Source organism: Castor canadensis, chromosome X, assembly GCF_047511655.1.
Source record: "Castor canadensis chromosome X, mCasCan1.hap1v2, whole genome shotgun sequence".
Lineage (NCBI taxonomy): Eukaryota > Metazoa > Chordata > Mammalia > Rodentia > Castoridae > Castor > Castor canadensis.
In genome coordinates this window covers 139,262,279-139,287,167 of record NC_133405.1, presented here as the reverse complement: position 1 = coordinate 139,287,167, position 24,889 = coordinate 139,262,279, and the positions used below count along the sequence as shown (strand labels likewise).

Genomic DNA, 24,889 nt, shown 5'->3' with positions numbered 1-24,889 from the left:
CTCTGTTTTGGGGTTCAGGGGGCATCCTTTTGTTTTGTGCAGCAGCCCCAGCATGTTGGAGGTTTTTGGAACGAGCGGATGGATGCACGCCTACGTCTTCACCTTTCCTCACGTTTTCAGGGTGGCCAAGAATGCACCGAGTGGTAAAAAGAAGAGAGCAACTGTCTCTGTGGCTAAACTTGCTAAAGGTTTAACTTTGAATTCCCCAGCGCTGGCAGTTCTATCTGTGTGTCCGTATGTGTGGGGTGTACACACACGTGTGTGTGTGTGTGTGTGTACATACGGTGCACTTGTCGTGTTCACGGATTTCAAGTATGCACATCTGTGAATTCATGTGTAGTGTACATATTTGTGTGGGTGTGTACATTTGTGTACAACCTGTATAAATACATGCATGTAGATATTACATACACATGTGTACGTGCACATAAATTTGTACATGTGACATGCATGCGTGCATGTCTCCATTTCCCCTGTGTCTTCCTAACGGTCATGAAGCAGTCCAGTGTTAACACCTGAAGAATTTAGGGGTTCGAGTGTGGCAGTGTAACGGTATTTGTTGTTTTTCTGCATCTGATATCAGCCCGTGCTGTGACACGCATGACCTGGACACAGGAGTCTATGACACGACTCATGGTGAGCAGACGTGGCTGGGAAGACACCCTAACTCGGTTCTAGTTTACGTTGTCCCGCCTCAGCCTCCATTGTACACACCAGGGCAATGCCAGTCACACAGGCGTCCCTGGTGCAGGAGCACGGGACGTGGCTCCAGGGGTGCAGTGACAACCACTTTCTACCTTTGGGGTTTTATTCAGTGGCGCTTCTTTCTTTTCTGCTCTGGAAGATTTACTTCAAGTGGGGTCTGCGTTTCAAGGCATTAGGGCATTTGCATGTCACGTGTGACTCCAGACGCTGTGATGGAAGAGTGCAGGTGCGTCGTGGTGGAAAAACAGAAGCAGGCATTGTACCTCAGGCTTCTCCTTGGCCCGAACTCCACTGCCAGGGCCTGGGTCCCCTGCAGCTCCACAGAGCTTCCTCAGTGGTGGTGAAAAACCCATGCAAACCCTAATGAAGCAATCCACCACCAGCTCATCCCCTCCACTTACAGCCTATGTCAGATGCATCGTTCAGCTTTCACCACGAGAAAACCATGCAAAAAGAAAAAATAAATAAACCGAGGAAAGCCATCTAGCAAGAAAGAAAGGACGCGTAATTATTTGCACAAAGCATTAGAAAATACTGTGATATTTTATTATTAAAAATGCTGCTGAAAAGTTTATACATATGTGTCCAGCCATATATATCTTCTATCATTACTTAAGGCAAAATCAAAAACAAAATTGCAAAATCATAACCCAAGGAACCATTGAACCCTGCGTGCCTTCAAAGATCAAGAATAAAAGCCTAAGAAAGTATTTTTTTTCGCATTTTTTCGTTTTTTCTTTTTTCTCTTTTTTACAGATAGCAAGTATATTTTTTCTCATAGAACTCTATGAAGCTTCTATAATCTCTTTCCGTGTAGAAATAAGATATCCTTTACGATGTATTAAATTGCTTTGAACACAATCCTCTGTAAAAGCTAAAATTATTCACTTAACAGGAACTTTTTGTCCTTATCCAAATGTCACAAGGCTGACGCACGACTGTACATATTGCTAGCAGAAGACAATTGGAAATACTAACAAATACTGGAATTCACATTACAAACATACCAAACCAACAAAGATGGCGAGCGTGGCACCCTTTCAGTTTAGCCTATTTGCTGTAGCTGAGCTGGGATGGTTTCTCGGTGCAGAATGGCCTGAGAAAAGCTTTAGGTAAAGGATGGAGAGGGGACTTGTCGTCCATGACACTTGCTGGAGAGGAAAGGAACGTAGCCTCACGGGAGCTGAGCTGGGGCTCGTAACATCTCACACACTTAGGTACAGAGAGCTGCTGCCAAGTGCAAAGCAACGTGGCCAACCAGATCGATTTTGTGACTTTCCTAAGTATTTCTAGATGTCCAATCTTTGATGAATCGCTGCAGTTTGTGCAGGGATTTCAAAACTCCGAGGCTGTACCTGCAGAGTGGGAGGTGGGTGGATGGCACCCGTGCACAATGCACCCCTTAGCAAGGGCATCTGAGTCTGGGTTTCTGGAATTTCTGCAATCGAGCCCAGACACACTATCTGCAGACATCTTGGGCTACTCTTTCTTGGTGGTGCAGCAACTTCTGAAAGATAGAATGCAAAGTAACCACTACCTCTGTGTTTCCTTCCACCTTGTGAGATCCAAGACATCCTAAAGGGAAGTGAAGAGAGGCATTTGCAAAAATGATGAGCTGCTGGGAGGAGCAAAGCTTGCATCCCCAGGTTGCCAATTTAAAGGGGGAGTGGTCGAATGAATTTCTGCATGTTATTTTGACAGGGAAGCAATCTGAATTTCCCAGAAAACCATGCAAACCCCCTTTAATGTTCTGTATTACTTTTTTTTCATTCTTCTATAATAGTCATTAATTGATGACTGCTACACAAATCCATGAAAAGTGATATTTTTAAACAAGCACACGTTGTATCCCGTAAGTGATATTAACAGGAAAAAGAAAAAAAAAAGCCTGCTTACTAATAAATAAGGGACTTACTGCTCAGACATAAAGGAAAGACACATGTCATCTTTCAATCTAGTTAGCAAAGCTGAGCAGGTACTTCATCGGCTGAAGCTCGCAGCTGCTGAGGAACACTGCTGTATTGACGTGGCGGGTACACAGCAAAGGCAAGCTTTCTTCTTCTTTTGGCAGGGCCCTGGGGTGGGAAGCAGTCATCCTATACACAGTCAAAGGGCCAGCATCACAGAACGAGACTTGTATTCTTCTTTCTCCCCGCTGTTGGGGTGCGTGTGTGTGTGTGTTTGTGTCTGTGTGCGTGTCTCTGACTCAACGTACTTCAAGCAACGTTCCTCTTGGGGGACCCATTTTGCACTGCGGTTTCACAGAGGCTAAGACACATGCCCTCACACGCACACGCACACGCACACGGTTTTCCCACACAATGGTCTCCTAAGAGCTGGTGCAACCAGAAAAGGAACAGAGGCCACATAGATGGTCCGGGTTCTTCTGTGTGGCTGCACATCTCCCTACGAAGGAAATGAGTTAAAAATCTCATTTGCCACAAGTAATTAAGAACAAAAGCCTGTTTTTGCCAGGGAGGAAATGGAGGTGATACGACTAATGTATATATATTTATATATTTATATACATTCAGAGCACAATGAAAACCACAATCTTGCTAAAAGCTCTTTCAAACTGAAAACACCAGTAAAAGCACTTTTTTCCTTTTTTGTCCCCTGTGTGGGTGTTTTTGTTTAAACTCACAGCTATGTACAGTTTGTAATGGTTTCTACAAAGTTTCTTAGCTATCGTTCAGGCTGGCAAAACATCTCTTTGCACAGAACTGTCTGGGATTTTCTGCATAGTCGATTCTTTTGACTTGAGTAGTAAAATTCCCCCTTTCCTTCTCTCTGGGTTACAGTTCCGTGCACCGGGCGTAAAACCCAATGCCACGTTCTTTGCTGAAGTACAGCCATCCACGACACGGCACGTAAAGAAAGAACTTTGCGTCAACTGGAATTTGTAAAAATCGGATGTTCTTGGCCGAGTTCCAGAAGAGTCAACTGCCAGTGTTACGGTGGGATCACCCTGGCCCTTGGGATCCTGTGTTCAAGTCCTGACACGTCCACTTGGAGTGCTGGAACCCTTAAAGCAGTATGGTGTCACAGGTGTGGACTTTTCTTCACATTTCACGGGGTCAGAAATCGGTCCCGTAACCGAGGGAGGTGCCAGCGGGAAGAGTCTGCAGGGACACGATCACTGCCCTTTTGCCATCTCGTCCTAAGTCGGTGGGCCGGGAAGCTTGCCCAGGTGGAGAAGTTTCCCTTTTGTCGCTCTTGGTGTCGTCTGTATTGCGGGAGGGAGGGAGCGAGGGAAGGAGGGAGGCCAGGCTGGCGGTTAGGAAGGGGACAGCAAAGCTATACCCTGGTGGTCGAGTGTCCGTGGGGGAGGTTTGTGCTGTTCTGCCCCCCGCTGAACGTGTTGAAGGTGTGCAGGGGCTGCAGCCCGGTCAGGGTGTTTGGGATCATGGTGATGGTGTTCGGGGTCATGAGTGGGATGTCGTCGGGGGACCTGCGCAGGGTGAGCGTGTAGTCTGGCGGGCAGGTGAGCCTCAGCGTGTCGTGGGCCTGCAGCGGCTCGCACTCGTGATCGTGTTCCAGCTGCTTCATCTGCAGAGACATGATCTCCTCGTTCTGGATGTGGCCGATGTCGTTCGTGGTATTCCTTTGGGGACTGGGGCGCCGGTGGGTCTCATGGCGTCTCTTGTCCTTCTTGTAGTACAGGGCTGCAAAAGCCAAGATGTTGAGGAAGAGGAGGGATGCCCCCACGGCGATGGTGACGCTCAGCTCCGTGGAATAATCCCGCTTCGTCTCGATGAGGACAGTGGTGTCCTCGGGCCCTGTCTTGTGAGGGTCCTTTGAGTGTTTGGGGTTGTTGGCAGGAGTGATGGCCGGGCGTTTGGTGGTTGGCCAGATCTTGGCAGGTGACCGCCTGGTACCGTAGGGAAAGGACGTCATGTCCGGTGGGGGAACCTTCGTGGTCGTTGAGACGTACTGGAATATCTCGTTCAAGTTGTGCAGGTGGGGAACAAGTTCCAGCCAGAAAGCCACTTTGGTTGCCCGGTAATGGTCCCTCACTCTGGGTTTCAGCCCAATGTGCAGGTACAACTGGTCCTTGGGATTGTACTTGGACCAGGCCACCTCCTCAAAGCGGTTGGGTTTCGTGTGAATGAACTTGGTGTCCTGAGGCACCGGCTGGTTAGGATCGCTGCAGAGAAAGGGGAGGAAAAAGAGAATGGTCAGTCACTTGTGCGTCTCACAGCGAAACTCTGAACCCAGGAGATGGAAGGTAAGACCGGTTCACTGCCCACACTTGTCAGTGAGCACGACGTGCCCAGCAGTGACCGGCAGTGTGCCCCAACCCAAGACGGGCCTGCCATTCCGTCTCTTCTGCAAAGTTCCCTGCCACATTAGTCTCACACCTAAATCCTGATGGTGTTAGTACAGCGTCCTCGTAACCTCGTCACTGCTTTCTAAGCGCGTCAAACCGCTTCAATAGCGAAGGTAAAGACCACATGCCTCTGGGAAAAATGTCAGGATTTCACATCCTTCGAGTTGCACGTCTTAATCTATGGAGGTAAGTTACGGAAATGCTTTTGGCCGCCATAAATGGATGGGTGGGGGACAGGAAAGAAGCCCCCCCATCTCATAAGCATATCTGGCCCCAAACATCAATTGTTTTGATGTCACAAGATCCCGATAAAATGGCCATTATTCACAAAGTGGACATTCTTCTTGTTCAAGAACTGCTTTTGGAGTTCACGAATAGGTGTTGCAGCTTTTGCATTAAAGTACATATTTAAAGTCCTATATTAAAGTTTATATTGAAAGTCAGATAAAACTAAGCTTAGTGATCACAGATCGTTGGTAGCTGTTTTTCTCTGAGACAGACACATTTTATAGACAAGGTCAGGCAGGAAAGGATCAAGCAAGAGCCTATTTGCCGGACAAAGTTTAGTGGAAAGGTATTTTTGGATAGAGGGACATTAAAATGTCTAGGCAACTTTCTTCATCTTTGCAACCAACTTAATGTCGAGACAGTGAATTCTCGTTTCTTCCACTTTTTTTAAGGTTGGTGAATGGAGTGGTAAAACCAGCCCAGTGGGGCTGGGATGTAGGTCTCAGTTCAATGGCAGAGCGCATGCACCCTGACACCCCGAGTTCACCCCCAGAACAGCAGGAAAGCAAAACAAAAAGAAACCAACAACAATTGCCTCTAATATTTTCTTGTAAGCATTCTGATATGATGCACAACAAAACGTCAGCAGGGAACAGCCCCGATCGATCGGACATGATGTAAGACCCGCAAAGCTGCAAGTGTCCCCTCCGAATTGCCCCAGGAGCGGGGACCCCAGTGTCCAGGACCGGAGGTCATGTCTCGGGGGATCATTTGGGAAGCTGCCACAGCCAGTTCTGCACAGAAGGAGGTCCTCCCTGGAGACTTTGCATCCTCCCCCATCAGATGCATCCCACGGGATTCTGCAATGACTTGGCCACTTGGTGCCACCTGTGCTAATAACCAGTTTTGCCTTCTGTCTGGGGGCGGGGGATGGTAATGGCCAGGCCTGGGCTTTCTGCACCTCTCCTTTTCACAGCTGCGACACCGTGAGCAAAGTCTTTACTCTACTGGGCCACAGGTTTCTCATCTGGAGAGCAGATGAGGAAATGGATGGGGAGGCGAGAAAGGTTAAAGGTGGTGAAGAGGTATTTTACAGACTCTAAGGATTGAAGCAATAACTAGTGTGTTCTGTAAGAGCACGGAAAGTGCTGCTGGGGAGGGGGACAGGAAGCCGTGCAGTCGTAGGAGAGGACACACGATGAAAATGATCCACGTCCCCCACGTCACCCGTGGCCCCATGTATCGTGTGCTGTGTGGGTGTCCTCCACTCGGGGAGGGTTCTTCCTCCAACTCGAAAATAGCCTCAGGGGAAGGCACTGACTACGCCTGCATTTATTGCTATCATTTAATGTATTATTTTCGTATTCTTGCATGTTTTGGTGAAACGATTCAATAGAATACTGCACGTGTTTTATTTATATTCTGAAATATATATTAAGTTTTTTCTGGTTTTTTTTTTTTTTTACTTTTTGATCATCTTACTTTTGTACTGGGGATACGTTGTGAAGTTTACAAAAGTGTTTACAGTATATCTTAGCTACAATTACACCCTCCATCATTCTCCTTTAAACTTCCTCCTCCCATTCCTAGACTAGTTTCCACAGGTCTCATTTTTCCATTTTCATACATGAGTACATGATATTCCACCATATTCACCCTTCTGTACCATTTCCTATGTCCCCCCACTGCAGTTTTTTATTCTATTTAATCGGAATCTGCCATAGATACATTTTACATCTGCTTTTACTTTTCCAAAAGAAATGGAATGGGGTGAGGATCACTACCGACTGTCCCTAAATCTTCTTGTACTGAATTGGGTCTGCAAAACTTTTATTAAGCACTGGGTACCCAGCAAAAAGAGTATTCTGTTCACATTGGCTTTTAGGCTGTATTTTAAAGGAATTCTGGGTATACTTCAAAGGTAAAGAACACACATATATTTTGTTCTCAAAGAATAGAGTGAAGGATTTGGGAAATCCAGATAAGTCAGTTTTAGCTGAAATGCCATCAATCTCTCTGTTGAAGTTCTCGGAGATGCAGTCAGAATTCTTAAACAAAGACAAACTCTCAGAGCTGCTGAAAGCCCAGCTCATTCTGCCTTGCCAAACCCTCAGACGACAGCAAGATCTGCAAACGGGATATCGCTGCTTTATTTTCAAGGCTTTATTTCAGCATACAAAGTGTTTCAGGTCTTGTGAGTAAAATTAAAGACTGCCATTATTAAGGGCAGTAAGAAACATAAATGCACAAGTTTCTATGGGAGAAGAACCAGTGCCTTCCTTTTTTCCTTACATCCTCCTGTCCTGTTCCATTTAAGATGGGATCTTGACAGCAGGAAGTCAAAAGCAGTTGCAAAGCGATGAATTCCATTTGAAAGAGACAGGTACTATGACTGTCTAAAAATACCAGGGAGGCCTCTCTGCAGACCGTTCAGTGGTGAAAGTTTTCCTAACACTTACCAGGCAGCCTAACTGTCAGTGACAGGGCTGGCTAAGGCTCAGGAACCCTCCCAGGCCGCTTAAGATGCCTTTAGGCAAAGAGGGACACTTTTAAAGCCAGATTGAGGGGAAAATTCTCTCTAAACTGTTCTCTCTTCAAGACTGCAATGGTTGCCATTGCAAATTCAAAAGGAGATAGTATCAGAAACAATGCAAGGAGCTACAGCATTTGGCCATGTCAACAGCAAACTCTTGGGAGCCAAGTTAAAAAAGTGCAAATATGGCGGATTTTATTTGACATCATAGAATGATTTCTCCTGTCAGAGTCCCAACAGCAGTTAAGGCCTCATTTGTGTCAAGTACTTCTCCTTGTCTCATCCTACCTTGTACAGAGACCATGTCTCCCTCACTCCCTTTCCATCCAACTTTTTCTGCACACAGCTCAAATGCCATTAGTCTTAGATCCATAACCAGAGACCTTTGAGGACCAGACGCTCCCCTCTTATTCCCAAGGTTGCCTCAGGCAAGCATCTGATCCCCAACGTGTTTCTTGACATTGATTCTCATGTGTGGATCCCAATTCTGCCAGTGTCTGCAATGAAGCCTCTTTGTATTTCGTTTGCATTGTTCTGTGTCTGCATAATTTTAATCTTTTTCTCTCTCCCTGTCTTTCGTTCGCCCTCAATCCTTATTTCCTTCCTTCTTTGTTTTCTTCCTCCTCCTTCCTTTCCCTTCTTCCTTCCTTCCATTTAAGTAATTCATACAATGCTGATTTCCAAAATATGTGAGTCAGAATAAGTGTGTGGCCCTAGTGAAAACCAGGACGGCGTGTTTACGCACGAAGAAAATTTCACGTGTGAATAGTGCAGAAAGACAGCCGGTACTGCAAAGTGTGGGAACCGTCGTGTAAGCACCAACACTTGCAGACAAGGCCGACCTCTGCAAGGGCGGACGCCGAAGACGTTCTTTCCATCGGGAAAATGGGCACGATCCTGCTTCCATAGTGTATTAGGATTGAGCTCTGTCCGCTTCGATTTAAGATACCTCAGAAGGGACCTTGTTTGGAAATAAGAGTCGTGGCCATTGTCACTCAAAGCTCAGATGAGGTTGTCCTGGTGTAGGGTGAGCTCTTTAGCCTAGATGCCAGCTGCCCTTATCAGAAGATGGCATGTGAACACAGAGACGTGCAGAGCGAGAAGACCATTTAATGGCAGAGGCTGACGAAGTCGCAAGCTAAGAGGACTTCTTGCAAATCACCAGGAGCTAAGATAAGCACCAGGAAAATATTCCTCTGCAGGTTTTAGAGTGAGCTCAGGCCTGGTGACACCTCATGGTGGATTCGGAGGCTCCTGACCTGTCAGGTGAGCTCAGCCCCCGCACTACCTGCCTTTGGGACCACAGAACTTCTGAACTGTTTGATGACAGATTTCTGTGGTTTAAAGGATGCAACTCTTGGTCCTTTAAAGCAACTCTAAGAAGTAATTTACAAGGGTTACTTACAGTACTTGACCTCTTGACTGTAATCATTTCCTAAGAAAATTTTAGGTTGCAGAAAGTACCCCTCTCAAATGCTGGCACCTCCTTGTCCCACTGCTGCATTGACAGCTTGTCTAAGACCAAATTTGAGAACCTGACAGCTGAAAGTTAGTATGCAAGTAACATGTTTTCCTCTCTATAAGCATGCCTCACTTTTGCTAAGACTAGAAAATACCCTTAAACCTCTCTCCACAAATACAGCTGGAATTGAAAAGACCAAGCAGTCGCTACGCACAGGGAAACAGGAACGGTGCTGCGTAAACTTCTGTAGCCGAGGGCGACTGTCGTAGGGGAGACTCTTGTGGCAAGCTCACGGTGGCCGGCATCTTCGTGCTTAATCAGGCACAACAGGCTCAAGGTTAACGACATCAGCACGTGCAGGCGGAACCTAATGGTACCTTACTCATTTCCAAAATGGGTATTTACCAGACACAAAGAAAAGATGTCATCACAGTTAAGCAAAAAATTGCATGTGTGCTGGACATGTTCAGACTTGATTTTTCTTCTCATGGTTTCCTAAATAATAGGCAAAATAACTACTTGCTGTAAGTACTGAAGAAGTAATTTAGATGCCATCAGAGAATATAAGCCATGCGTATGTTCTTAGATGGATGGAGAGACAGATGGACAGATGACAGATAGACCGTGGATCTACACTGGGGGCGTATATCACTTGTAAGTATTATGATGCCATTTTATAGATTGAGGTATTTGTGGAGGGCCCTGGAGCCAATCTTTTAAGAACGCAGAGGGATGACTGTGTGTGTGCGCCTACATCTGCGTGCATATATATGTATTATGTGTATATATTAATTATAGATACAACACCTAACCCATGCATCATGATGGAGAGAATATGCATATTTGTATTTCCCTATGATTATTCTGAGATCTACTTCATTCTTGTGCCAATGCAGTGAGGGCGATTTGCAAGGTGGTACAGGGGTCTCCATAACCTTATTATTTAAAAAATGACACAAGGTAGCAACTAGATTTGAAACTGTAACCAGCTTTCAACAGAAGAGTTGAATGTCCACCAATTCTGCACAAGGGGAAACTACAGGAACTTAATCAGCCCTTCGCACACTCGCGGAAATCTTATCTCACGGAAATCTTATCTCACGGAAATGCTCGTTAGGAGTAAAGGAGACATGGATTCCCACGGGTGTTGGGGGAACACCCCTGATTTCCGGCCTGTATAAGGGAGAACACGCCATCATGGGTATGTGACATTTGTAACACAGAACCAAGCAAGGCAGGAGGACAGCCATGACCAGATGCACACAGGAACGTACCCAGTTTTCGCAAAATTCGTCCAGTAGGTCATGACCACGGCGCTCAGCATCACATCATTCTTGGAGAAGTTACAGCTGAAGAGCTCGGTAGGACCAATCATGGGGATGCCAAAGACATACGGGACCTCGTCCCCGTGGGCTGAATCTGCCCAGCTCGGCTTCATCTCACTCTGGCAGTGGTGGTAGAAGGCGTAGAAATAGGTAGGGGAGCCGTACTGGGCGTGGAGGTCAGCGGTGGCCACAGCAGGAGCCACCCACTGGTGGTCAGTGAAGAGAGCCACCAGGGTCTTGCGCCGTGTTTCGGGGTTTTCCTTGTCTGCCCAGTCAGTATACATGAACTTGATGGTCTCCCGCAAGGTGTCCTTTCCTTCTGGGTAGCCGTATAGGTTGTCCACGAAGTTGGACACCGAGAAGTCAAAGTCGTTGGGTGTCACGCCATCCTCGTTGTCAACGATGCCATCAACGAATTTTAAGCCTTCGCCTTGGTTGACGCCAAGCATGATGTCATAGTTGAGGAACTCTCCCTGCTCCATCAGGATCTGAGGGTCATCCGGGATGACATCCCCGTCAATCACTGGGCCAAAGGCAATGTGGTATGTGGCGGGGGTAATGGCCTGCTGAATGAGCTCCTTGTAGTTCTTGATCCGAAGGCATTCCACCATGTCGGTGGTGTCCAGCATGTTACAGCCCACTTTGTCCGCCAGAATCCGCGTGTACTTGGCAGGCTGGTAGTTCACGGCCCAGCTGGACAGGGCGGTGCCGCTCTGGATTATGGCCTTCTGGAACAGCCCTGCAGGGGCGACATTGTGGACATGCAAATGAAAACCCACAGGACAGAAGAGGGGCTTTTCACAGAGCAAAGAAGGCTTCAATTGTGGCTCTGGCATGTGCAATTCTGACTAGGAGCACTGAGCTCCATCAGGGCCTCTTTCACCCCATTTCTGCTTTGTTGCCCTCTCCCCTTGTTTCCCTGACACTCACTTTATGGGGCTGTTATTCTATGCACACACGATTGTGAACACACACACACACACACACACGCACCAGAATTTAAGAAAATAAAATGACCCTAACACTTTTCCGACAGCAGTTTAAAAAAATGCAATTCCTTGAGCAATCCATGATTTTTAGTGTTTTTACCTCCTCTTCCTTTCTTCCTCGACCATGCATAAAAACCCTCAGAATAAATGGGTCCTCCCTGCCCTAAATGGATACGCTTTGCGTGAGCACAAGGTCTGAGCTCCGGCATCTTAACTGCAAGGCCAGCTTCAGCTTCATTATGGAAAACAAAAATCCATGGAATCAGTTTCAGACTATGAATTTAGGGGTGCATGGATACTAGACTTTTAGTCCAATAAGGAGGTTAGATCTTCACAATTAAAATAAATTATTTTGATTACCCAATTGTTTCAAATAAATAAATTAGCAAGCCATATATCTTCAACTGGGTAAGCCAGTAACAGATTTGTTTTTACTTATTTCAAATCCATTCGAAATTAAGACTTTTACTGCCACATTTTAAAAATATTCCATTTAGTTTGGCAATTGAAAAATCTTAGGTGATTTTACTAAAAAATGTCTTTATGAGCTTAAAATCTTCCATGAGGTCAGTCTACTGTCTGAAAACATAAAGCCTCTATTTTTAACCAGGGCAGAAGAGTGGGCTGTGAAACCACCATGCTGTTTCCTGATCTATCCCTGCATTTTCTGTGAATTCCAGAATGAGTCCACACTGCAAAAAATGCAGCATTCAGTGCTGAGTCCTGAAGTTCTAAGGTGATGTAAGCAATGGAATATGAGAAAGAGATGGATGCAATCAGGACAACGTGATGTTAAACACTGGAGGGTTGCCCAGAGATGACACACAAGATCGACACTTTAAACCAGTGTGCCATTGCCCCAGGTGTCACCAAAGCCACTTGGGGCCATTTCTGTGACAAATGTGCAAGAACTGACTTGAGAGTTTGACTGCAAAAATTAACGTTTTAAAGCACCAAAAGAAATCCTGACAATATGTGACCTGTAAAACACATGCATGCATGGGAACAAACAGAAGGTATAGCTGCACACCGTATGTGTGCTTTGCTACACTGGCTGCTTCCACTTTTGTGTATCTTTCCGACAATTCCCAAATTGTTTCTTGCTGGAAACGCATGTGGTTCCTTACTCCCCATTTTCAATCTGAACCTCTCCAGAAGACTATTTTGTCTTCCACGCGCACTTTGATCTCAATAGGCTAGATAATTAGAAGTGGAATTCCTACAGTTAAAATTCTGGATTATTAAAACCTCATTCTTATTGTGTTGTGGGGTTGTTCTGAAGAGGTGCTTGCAGAGTGACTAAAAAAAAGGCCTTGGCCAAGAGCATAATCCTTCCAGTCTGTTGATTTAAGTAATTATTACCTTTCCTGCAATTATGTTGACTTACTTGTGTGATGTCACTTTAGTTCGTCTTCTGTGTCGTTTGAGATAAGAACTGATTATTTTCTGTTACAAAGAGTAAAAAGGTCAATGTTTTCTGGAATGCTATCGAAGTCCAACAGATGGATTGCTCACTTCCCATTTTTTAAAAATACACTTAATTTAAATACAAGCCTTTTACTGGACATCTCGTTAGCTGTTGTAAAATAAGGAAGTAAGAAATGAGGCTTTTGGAGGACTTCACACAGTCGTCATGAATCATGTCTTGGTCATGAAAAAAGAAAATCCAGGCACACAGTGTTCAGCCACTTGTCCACGATGCTTCAGGAAGTGAAGCAAGAAATGCAAAGCCAAGATACAGCATAATTGCCCTTGGAAAAAGAAAACATATTGACACAACTGGGCATTGGTGCTCACACCTGCAATCCCAGCTACTCAGGAGGCAGAGATCAGGAGGATCTCAGTTTGAATCCAGCCCAGGTAAATAGTTTGTGAGACCCTACCTGGAAAAATCCTTCACAGAAGACGGCTGGTGGAGCAGCTCAAGCAGTAAGAGCACCTGCCTGGCAAGCGTGAGGCCCTGAGTTCAAGCCCCCTTGTACCACCAACAGAAGCAAACAAACCTGAATTACTGAATTACGTGAAGATGAACACACAGAGGGCTTTTCTGTTGCGCTTTCCAGACACTCTCCTGGCAGCTACATCCTACACCTTGCAATGGAGTGCAATGCAGCTCCTTGGATTTGCTCAGCAGCACCCAGACACCTGTATTACCTTCTGAGTAGTGTGACAGGGTCAGCAGGCTCACACAGGACGCTCCAGCCCCAGAGCCAAAGATGGTCACCCTCTTGGGATCCCCACCGAAGGCTCCCACATTCTCCTCGATCCATCGCAACGCCTGGATCTGATCCAGGAGCCCATAGTTGCCTTTGGCCGCCTGGTCACCTGTGCTCAAAAACCCTAGGAAAGAACACAGGACAGTTTTGTCATTAGCCACACACAATCTTCTCTTCCATTTGCACACACCTATCTTCTATTTGTGTATATCTGCTAGCTGTCTATTTATTATCTATCTATCTATCTGTCTATCTATCTATCTACCTATCTATGATCTATCTATGCAGAACCCTCTTAAGGTGTACATGGTTCACTCTCTGACCGTACGTTTTCAGTGACACAGCGGTGAGGTGAGACAAGGAAAGGTTCAATGGATCACCCTGTGCACCCTGTGCACCCTGTGCACCTTCCTTCTCAGAAGTCCAGCAAGCACCTACGAGAAGTTTTCCGGGTCCTGGAGGTGGAGTGGGTGTCAGCGCCCACCCCGGCGAGATTCTCGGTTCAATGTCGTGAGCAGCGCAGAAGAGCAGTTTCGAGGAGGTGATGTGTGCAGAGGGGGACGAGGCATCAGAGAGCACAGAAGCCAAGGGCAGGGCAGCTCTCCCCATGGAGTCGGTAACATTTTCAATGAACTCCTGTTAATACTGAAGTTTGAAGTGCGTCTCAGGCTGCGGGGTGACCTGTTAAATTCGGAGCACTTTTGCAGGGTGCTCACGCCAAGGCCAACACCGAGCCCCGTCCCCGTCTACCTTTGCCTTCAGCACAAATATCAGAGCTACCTACAGAAAATCAGAGTGGTCAACCCCACCCAAGCCAAGTCACATACAGGTTTCCACAATTTCCCCCCAAACCATCACGTGCTAAGGAGATTTTAAGCAAGGCATCAAGGAAGAGTCCCTTTCGAAGTGGCTTACAAGGCAGTTTGGTCATTTGATTTGGTGACCTGAGCATCACTCTCTCTGAGGCTCTGTCACAGTGTGAAAGAAAAATACCTGAAAAATACCTTTCTTCTCATGGTGAGAAGCCAGTTTGTGGGGACACACACTGTCTTCCACTGAGACTGAAAATTGTGTGTGTTTTCTCTTCTGTCCTTCCACTGCAACAAAATCTCATCAGACTTTCTGTCCAGACCTGCCCTGTACAAAGTATCAAGAAAGAAAGAAGGAAGCGCAGAAGGAAGGCTGGACGGAAGGAAGGGAACAAGGAAGGGGATCTTTGAAAGCTTTTAACATGTCTACATTCTTACTTGAGTCTCTGAAAATACTCAACTGTATTTATGCTTTTCCCATCTCTTTTTTTACAGGGACCATGTCGTTCATGAATTTCAATGAATGCGTACCAAGTCTCAGCTGTCCACATGTCAAATCAGCACATTTATATTTCTATAAAGATAGACTGATATGGCCCCAAATCACATAAACCAAAAGGACTCCTCAAGCACCAAGCTGTGAGTTCAAACCCCAAAGCCACCCAACCCCAAACCAAAACCAACCAAACAAAGCAGAAACCAGCAACACAACTCCTTCACGTCGCATTCCTAACCAAAGCTGGCAGACTTCTGAAAGGCCCGTGGGTCCCAGCTCCCCAGATTTCAAAGCAAACAAGGAAAGGATGAGGTCGAATACCCCTGGATCCAGACAGCCTTCCTTTCCAGAACATCTTTGGACCAGGAGAGGGATCAGAAACGAGCGGCATGGCTCCAAAGAAAGCACAGATGGCTTCTTGTTGTCAAACGACAGTAAAAACGCCAAGCTTGAGTCAGGACTCACATTGCACCTAGCTGGGAAGCTGCAAGTGCGCTGGTCAGAATTTCCGCAAAAGCAACGCTCCCTCGGGCATTGGCGTCGGAGAACAGTGACCCTAAGGACACTCAAGTCCTCAGCGCCTTCCAATTGGTTGGCAGTTGCTGATTGGGGTTTCGTGCCTAACGTCGCACGCCATCCACATTCACGGCTGAACCTCTTACACCAGCACCCATAAAAGCCACCAGGCCTTGCCTGGGAGCAAAGCCCCCTTCGTGGAGTTTCAGAGGAAAACGGTTGGTAGCGGCATTTTAGGTGTTCTGTAGTTATCATAAGGTAATCCCACTTTTCCTCCATTAAAGGAGGAGGTGATTAATTCCCGAAGCTGTAGCGATTTTCTGGCACAGCTATTCTGTTTGGCACAACCTATTTTCCTCACCTTTTTCCTCTCGCTCACACCACCCACCGGGTGACCTATTTGCTGGTTTTGTTTCAGCACAGGAGCATCTGCAACCCACCAGAAAGTCACCAGGCCCTGTTCAAGCAGCTCTCCACCCTCCCTGACAAAATGGGCCTGCTCTGAACCTCGGGACTGCAGCGAAGATACCCCAGCCTTGGGCAATGGGGTTCCATCAAAACCCTGCCGGGATCTCTGCAAGGTCAGTTCCATCCCCACGTGGTGCAAACGGCCTGAGGGAAACTGGCCTCGCAGCGATTGTCCCTTCTTAATTGTGCAACGTGAACAACGGTAGCTAATCAGCGAGGAAACAGAGTCACAGGCACTGGGCCGGCCAGGTTAGGGGTAGTCTGAGGTGGTTCTCCTTCTTTGCTCAAGGGCTCCTCCCCCAGCCCACAGGTGACAGGAGCCAGGTGAGGATATATTGTCACCCCACCTACAAGTGCCAGGTGGTATAAAAATGGCTGAGCAAGAGACCCTGGCCCTTCTGCTTGTTCCCTCCTCTCACCTGGCAGAATGGGTGACTCTCCTCCCCTCAATTTTCTACCTCACCTTCCACTTGGAAGACCAGGGCCAAGCTCTGGTGAACAGCTGGTGACAAAATACCAGAAAGCCAAGTGCTGACAGAGGCATCTTAGACAACTGTTGCCTGGCTGACCAATTCTCTTCATGGATTCGTGGATGGATCCCAACCCTACACATCCAGACCAAATGGCTCTGTCCGTGAGCGGGGATTTCCTGCACCAAACCCTGCAGGCATTTTTCCCAATGAAAATTTCGTCACCAAGTCTCATCCAGAGTCCTGGGAAGAACACGCATAACAGAAAAACACGCACAGGACCCATGCTTGCTCACTGTGAGGACTTTTAAATAGGTTGCATGGAAAAGGAGCCTGAAAACGGAAATTGCGTTTTCGCCACTCTCTGTTGACATGACAGCTTTCCAGCACATAAAAATTAGCACTTTTCCTCTGGCTTAATATCGCAGCTAGAATAGAAACGTTTCACAATTTGCTTGTGTAATCAACCCGTGCACGCTTTCTCTGCTTTTGCATTGCTTTCAAAGGGCTCCTGGGAATCACTGATGCTCTTCCCAGAGTGCAGGCCAGGGACGGGAAGTCCCGTGGGATGTGTTTACGTGTTGTTAACTTATAGTGACACGTGAAAGACACCTTTGTTCTCCTCCAGGGGACCATCCCTTACATAATTGCAGGGGGGGGCTTTTTGGGGGGTAACAACGACTCAGAAGATGGTCGGGTGAATATAAAGCTAAATCTCTTAGGCTGGAAGCGTGGCTCGAGTGGTACAGCACCTTCCTAGCAAGCGTGAGGACCTGGGTTCAAACCCCAAAAGTCCCTTTCGCACTTTTAGTGTGTGAATACATCTAAAACCAGAGCACAAAGACGAGGTGCACATATAACCGTGTACATACGTGAGTGTGCACGAGTGTACACACACTTACACACCCCTACGTACGTCACACTGACCGATAGGAACCAAACAGGAAATATTTAAATAAGATATTTTCACTGAAAATACTGCTTACTCGAAGTCACACTTGAACCTCACAAGAATTGTAGCAGGGATATGAAAAGAGAATCAGTCAGGCAGATACAAATCTACATTTTATACTGTGTCTGCAGAAAGTCACTCGTGACTTTAATTATTAAAAGTTGAAACAAATTTTCTGACCAGAGTCATTTATGATTTAACCAAAACACAAGGTGTAGTGAAATGGAAAGAAAGCTATACGTTTAAATCCTACAGGCATGACAGGAATGGAAGTTCACTCTTTCCATTTTTAGGCCTTCTTTTTTTTTTTTAACTTAAGGATGAAAGAAGTTTTTGTATCAAATGAAAATATTGCATAAATATTGCACCGGGCAAACTGACTTTGATCTATTTCTTATGTCAGTGGCCTCACTATAAGGTAACTGTAGAGAGCCAGGCACTGGTGGTTCACACCTATAATCCCAGCTACTCAGGAGGCAGAGATCAGGAGGATCGTGGTTCAAAACCAGCTCAGGCACATAGTTCACGAGACCCTATCTTGAAAAGGCCGTCACAAAAAAGGGCTGGTGGAGTGACTCAAGGTGTAGGCCCCAGTTCAAATCCCAGCACAGCAAAAAAAAAAAAAAAAAAAAAAGATAATTGAAAGGATGCACGACTTCTGCAGCACTGGTTTCCAACATGGGGCCCATTAGGCCACCACTGGAACACCTCACAGGATTGTCACAAAAGTGTACTACGTGTGCTCACGAAAGCATGCTGACTTTTGTTTTAATTTTACACAGCTTCTACACGTTGTCAATCCTCTGTGCACCCCAGTTCCTGAACTGGAAGCTGCAATTCTCCTTGCTCTGCACATTTTGGTAGCGTTCCTTTGGCTCCCACTGAATCTCTGCAGCATCGATGTAACCACGGCTGCACAATGTAACAGCCTGCACAAAACCCCTGGGCGCCCTTGGCATTGACCGCTGGCTGTCCCGCCTGCATGAGCTCATCCTATGACAGTCATTGCTTGAGTACACTTCAGAGTCACCCAGAGGAACTGTGAAAAGTAGAAATGGCAGCAAGCTCAGCGTGGGAGGAGGACTCTGTAGGTTGAAGCCACTCCGTGGGGTGTGAGTCATTTGCACAAAGCCATCAGGTGCTTGCATGTCTCTGGAGAAACTCTGGGGTACAAATGTGACGTAGCACGTGACCCACTTTTAGTACTGCAGTGCAACAGGTGTGTAAGACACAGGAAAGGTCTGTACGTATGGGGGGCTGTGATGTGTGACACGGTTGATTGCCATTTCCATTTGTGTACTTATTTTCCTAGTGTGCTGCGCTGAGGATGGAACCCAGGGCCTTCTGCATGCCAGGCAGGCTCTTCCTATCGAGCTGCAACCCTGCTTACAATCCCCACTCATTGTGCATGTGTGTGACAGTCATAGTCACACACATGCAATGACAAGTGTGCAAATGTGCACAGTCATTAATGGGACTTCAAGGGCCACTCTGCGTGGCCTCACCTCTAAGCACGTGCTTCTTACGTTCTCTGTTCCCAAAGCCACCCTTTGTCCCTGGCTCGGTGATGACTGTGGTCTCTCACTTGGGTTGCAGAGGCAGGAATCCAAGAACTGAATTCTGTGATTCATGGTCACAGTGCACAGCGCCACCTTCAGGACAGCCCTGCCTTGTCACCTACCGTCCTCTGGGCAAATAGTTTGCTGATGCAATCAAGTAACAACAGCCCATCTACAAAATAACCCCAGCAAAATGGCCTGGAGCTGGGAATCAGGTCATTTTGCCTGTTTTGCAAGCGTGAAGCCCTGAGTTCAAACCCTAGTCCCACCAGTAGAAGAAAGAACGCAGAAGGTATTTGCTTGTGGATGCTTTGCATACCCACATCTACTCATTCAGCCGGTCCGTGAAGTATTTCGTATGTGTCTGAGGCCTTTGGGAAAAAGTAAGTCACAAAACCATCACTTTGTTTCCGCTGCTGACTTACAGAAATATTCGTTACAGTAGTTTTTATGAAGTACCGCTATAATTCAAGCAACGTGCTAGGCCTGGGAAAAATGAAAAATATGAGTACATTTCCGTAGGTGTTTTGACAACTTACAGGAAAAATGTGAATGTGCAAGTTCAATTTGTTTTTCTAGAAATATTTAAAAAGCTACTTGAACTGGATTCATGTTTTTCACCAAAGCGTAACATACACAAAACACAAGGTGAGACAGTTTGGAGACGTCAACCCAGAGCACGTGAATTCAAAATGCGTGGAAAGCATTCGGAGGACTTTACCTTCCGGAAGTCATCCCAGAGCACGTCTGTCCCTCCGGCTTCTCACGGCTGCAGGAATTCCTTGACTGAGCCTCACCTTCGTGGCCTGGCATTTGTCCCTCTGAGCTCTTCTGCGGCTCTGACTTTCTGGTGTCCCTGTAAGGCTGTGATGACCTCCCCTAAAGATCTTGATCCACGTAGGGCGCACACGGGAGGAGCTGCTGTTCTGTGACCAGTCTGGCTTAGTCAGGGGACAGATTTTCTGTATACTGGACCTGAGTCCTTTACTAGACTTATGGCTGACATTTTCTCTCTCAGTCTGAAGCTTGTCTGCCATGTTTTTCATGGGGTCTTGTTTTCCATGAGCTCCCCCATCACAGAAATGTTTCCTTCCGTTCCTTTGCTTAACACAAGCCAGGTTGGGAGGCATTTTCTCCTGGGGTTTTATGACTTTTTGTCTTCCATTTAACCCTCTATCCTGAGGGCCAACGCTCTCCAAAATGAATGTGCAAAGACGATGGATGGCTCCATTCCCGAGACAGAGGAGGATGGATGGATGGGTGGTGGAAGGCAGGGTGAGAGGCAGAGGGAGGGGAGGGGGAATGGCGGAGATGAAGGGGACAGAATGCGGGTGAAACAGAACAAAGAAACGTCTTGCCTTTGCTTCAAGTAGGGCGGGACACTGTTGTGGGGAAGATGAGGTGATTTAACCAATGTAGAATATAACCCTATTAGGAACTGTCACAATGAATCCCCCCTGTACAACGAATATACCCTAAGAAAAAGGAAAAAAAAAGTTGTAAGGAGGCAAAAACTGAAGGAGCATTCTAGAAGAAGCCATGTGAGTTGCAAAGTCCCAAAGTTGCTGAGAGTGTCAAGAAAGCAGGAAAACCCCAGGGTAGATGAACCAAGATAACCCAGGGAAGTAGAAAGGAGGATGACATAGAAGTAGCTGTGAGTACATGCCAGTAGCTCACCCCTGTAGTTCCAGCTACTCAGGAGGATGGAGGACAGAAGCCAGCCCCAGCAAATAGTTCTCAAGACCCTATCTCAAAAACACGCGACCCAAAACGGAGCTAGGGATAGAGTGCCTGCCTAGCAAGCACGAGGTCCTGAGTTCAAATCCCATGCCGCCAACAGAAAGGGCACAAAGAAATAATTGTTTATCATGCCTGTTCCTTTACTTGCATTCCCTCACCTGTCTCCAACTCCAGAGCAAAGCAGTTATTCCCTGTGCTTCTAAAGTTTTGGAAAGACTCACATTTTGCTGCCTTTCCTCGTGCTCCTCTTTGCTTAAATGTGTATTTTCCTCTGAGAGGCTTAAGAAGTGTGTTACGGGAACAGGGTTAAGCTCCAGAGTTTCCACGGCCCTGCCTCATCTAATATTTGCTGAGTAGCCTCGCGCCGCTCAGGCGGGTCAGTCCCTCCATCACAGACCCTGCAGCTTGTGGGGGTCTCCCATCCAGCAGTCGGATTTTGAGCATCACACTGCTTGGAGCCTGGTGTGTTTTTCTAATGGAGGTGAAGACGGCTAAAATATGTCACCTCCAAGGCTGCGACGTCCTTTGCATCACAAGTGAACCTTGGCCTGCAGGAAACCTCCCTTATCCAGACGGGAGAACAGAAGCCTGTGCAGTCCCCGTTCCCTGCCTTGCTCCCCCAGCCTGGGTTCACCTCGTTTCACATCTGTAAATCTGCATACGTCTTAGGGAGAGGGGATGAGGGTGAATGAGGATGGACTCCGTGTTTAGATAGAAAACAGAGGCACGACTGCTGAAATTGTTCTAAGAAAGGCGCAGAGTGATGATCCAGCTAAGACACACTGCAAGCTGTGTAAATACTCACAGGTGTGCAGCTTTTACACGCCAAGAACATTTAAAAAACATCGAGTAAGTCTGCATGCCTGCTCTCCATGGAGGCTTGGTCAGCAAGGCTGGCGTGTACAGGAGGGATTTCTCCTTCTTTCTTCTTTTCCTCGATGCCGTGCTGGTGACTGGATCACAGGACGCACTCGGACCCGGAATCCTCACCTGCTCCGATGGACGTGTTCGGGAGGATTTCAGGAATCAAGTGGACACACGTGCTTCCGTCAGCCACTGAAAGTCCTTTTCCTAGACCCGAGCAGTGCACGGTGGCACACGCCTGTAATCTCAGTGCTCAGGAGGCCAAGGGACGGCCATTGTCAGGAATTTCCAGGTCAGCCTGGATGACGGCATGAAGCCTGTTTTCACCGTGGGGAAAATGTCTCCAGACTTGCAAGGACGTATGTGAAATTACGTTCTGTGTCGTCACTCACAGCAAGTGACCAGCTACCACCTCCTGACGATCACAGGAGCCCTGGTCTGCGTCGGGCCGTGGATTAAACGTGGCAGTCACTCTGCAATGAAGGAATATCATCGCTTTTACAGAATTCACTGCAAGTATCATTGTTCCCTTCCTGTTGCTCAACCTCATGCTCCCTTTCTTGTCCTTCCAGATGTGGGCCTGATGTTAACTCTCCTGTTTGCAGAACCCATCACTTATCACGACAGACTCTCATTGTGATGAACGCTCCATCGTTCCTCTCCCAACTCAGCTCAGACACTGCTACATTTCGCAGTCTAACACACTAGGAAGATGTAGGGGACACGAGGACGCCGTGTTAGGGTCATATCCCTGCCCCTTCATGGGCAGCTTATTGGAAACATCCCACGGCTTAGTGGGGAAAGCACAGCTGGCCAAAAAGAATGGTAAAAATCCACCGTAGGCCATTGTAAGTGTGTGTGTGTGTGGGAAGAGTCTGTTGAATGACTGAATGACCTAATCACCACTTATCTCAGCTTCCCCGAGCCTTCCCTCTCCATCCTATAACTTCCCCGATTCCCCGAGTCGGGTGTGCGGGAACAGGGACTTTGAGTGCTCGCAGATCCCCTCTCTCAGTCCCACCTGAGCTGAGCGAGTCTTCTCCTGCCCATCCTCCGGGCCTTTTCCCAGTCTAACAGAAAGCAGCGGTAGAATTCCAGCACGGTCGGTGGTTTTGTGGGAACGAGGCAAGTTTGACTTCAGGATGTTGTCACATCGGAAAAAGGGCTGGTGGAGTGGCTCGAGGCGTAGGCCCTGAGTTCGAATCCCAGCATCGCACACTGACAGGCATTCACGTGCCTGGAATTCTGGGATACGCTATTGTACGCGCTGTGTTGTGGCTGCCATTGGGAACCCTTCAGATTTTGGCACCTGTACTCAAGGTATGACGTTATGATAAATAAACGACGTGACATTCAAAGCCAGAGCGTTCGGAGAGCGTTCCCGGGATAGTCAGGATTGCTTTCAGAAGCAGAATAAAGACCTTTACAAAGCTTTTGACGAGTGACAGGATAATGAGGACGTGCTCTTCATTTCCTGGGTAGGCCCCTTACTTGACGTGTTAGGGAAGAACGGCGGATTACGTCTAGACAGATATTTAATTTGATCTCACCATCAATCCACTCATTCAAGACTCCTAGGGGACAAGGGGAGCATGTATTTGTTTGGGGGGTTTTGACTCCTCTTTTATTTGAGGAGTAGTCACAACACTGGAAAAATGGTAAGATAAGGAAGAAATTTCTGGTCCTGGGGTGGGGGGCATACAAAAGAACAGTATTTCCTCCACAGAAATCCAGTCTGACAAAGAAACCATGGAAGCGAAGCACGGATCTGCAGAAAGAGTGACAAAAGAAAGATGCAATGAATTCAGTAAAATATATTCCACCCTGGAAGAAAGAGGCTGATGGAAACACATACTAAGTTCTACACAGAAGGCTGCGATTTCCAGGATAAAGTGGAAGAGGACTGAGCAAGAGGAAAAACTGGTGGACAGTTTTTAAAGATAATTTCTAGTTATCCTGTAACTGAATCACTGTCCAGTCATCCTCCCTCTTCTCCTCCCCATGTGGCTTAGAAATCCAGCTGCCTAGCTAGGGGCACCTTCCCAAGGCAGAGAAAAACCCAGTTGTGCTGAGTGAGTTGGTGAAAAACTTATAGTCCATCTGGTAACTTATGGGCACTTACGGTTTTCCCTGTTTCATCCCCTGCCCCTCTACAGCCCCAGGGATGGTGAAAAAGAACCTCACGGGGCTGACTCTTGCCAACAGAGTCTCCTGTAGAGAAGTTAAGTATGGATTTCCGAGTGCCAGCCTAGCTCAGTCTGGAGGGATGCTCGGTGCGGTTCTTTTCTCTTTTCCCTTTAGAGCTGGAGGTTGAAATCTGGGCCTTGTGCACACTAAGAAGGTGCTCTGCCACTCAGCCACGTCACCAGCCCCTTCAAATTGGGCTCCATTTCCCATCGTTTTGGTTTTGTTGTTCTTTGAGGCAGGGTCTCCCTGTGTAGCTCGGACCCCAATGGCCAGGATTACAGGCATGAGCTACTGGCCCTTACTCATATGGTAATCTTAGCAAAGAAGCAGATAGACTCGGGGCTGGTCTTAAGTCAGATCAAATCTATAAAGAACAACGAGCCATGGGTTTATTTCCCTAAGAAAAGCCTAAGTTCAGAAGTCAAAAACCAAAATAAAAGCCAGCATTCCACCAGAATACGAAAAACAGCTCCCAGTGTGGCTGAAGTGGGAAAGCACCTACCTACTACCTAGGAAGCAAGAAGCCTGAAGTTGAAATCCCCACCCCCACCTACAAAAGCAGTGTAAACAGACAGATCAGGTTTTCTACGTGATACACGATTACTTGAACAGATCAACGGAGAAAGTGCAAGAGCACAATAAATAAATAAATACTGTGCAGGAAATGCATTTCAAGTAGGACACAGCGATAAGGAATGCAGGGGACACTGGTGGCTGCAGTAGGGGTACGATGAAAAAGAAGCAAGAGGAGGACAATGGCAGAATGTGCAAATCACACCCCGCACGGTTAAAGAAGAATACCGAGTTCTCAGTCCAGACAGAACTTGCCCGAAAGCATCAGGAAGGATGACCACGCAGAAATGCAATTCTTAAAATAATGGATGATTGAAGGAGACGGAGGAACTTCAGGTAACTGAAGGAGAAAAGCACTGGATGTGAGGCCTCGGGGTGCTGGACTGTCCTCTCAGCACTTTGGAATCAGACATAGGAGGATCTTGGGGCAAGGCCGGTTTGGGCAAGTGCCATCACTGCGCATATTA

At 47.0% G+C, this 24,889-nt stretch overlaps 1 protein-coding gene across 10 annotated transcripts in view; it reads right to left on the bottom strand.

Moving 5' to 3' along the window:
• Positions 1 to 1,213: 1,213 nt before the first annotated feature.
• The window catches only part of Nlgn4x (neuroligin 4 X-linked), a 269,151-nt gene continuing 245,475 nt past the window's right edge, over positions 1,214 to 24,889 (bottom strand). For all 10 annotated transcript variants that reach the window (XM_074063051.1, XM_074063059.1, XM_074063060.1 and 7 more), the window contains 3 exons: positions 13,727 to 13,912; positions 10,533 to 11,322; positions 1,214 to 4,852 (listed from right to left, as the gene is read on the bottom strand). In XM_074063051.1, the coding sequence (XP_073919152.1) occupies positions 4,003 to 4,852; positions 10,533 to 11,322; positions 13,727 to 13,912 (1,826 nt within the window). In that variant the 3' untranslated portion in view covers positions 1,214 to 4,002. The remainder of the gene's footprint in view (positions 4,853 to 10,532; positions 11,323 to 13,726; positions 13,913 to 24,889) is intronic.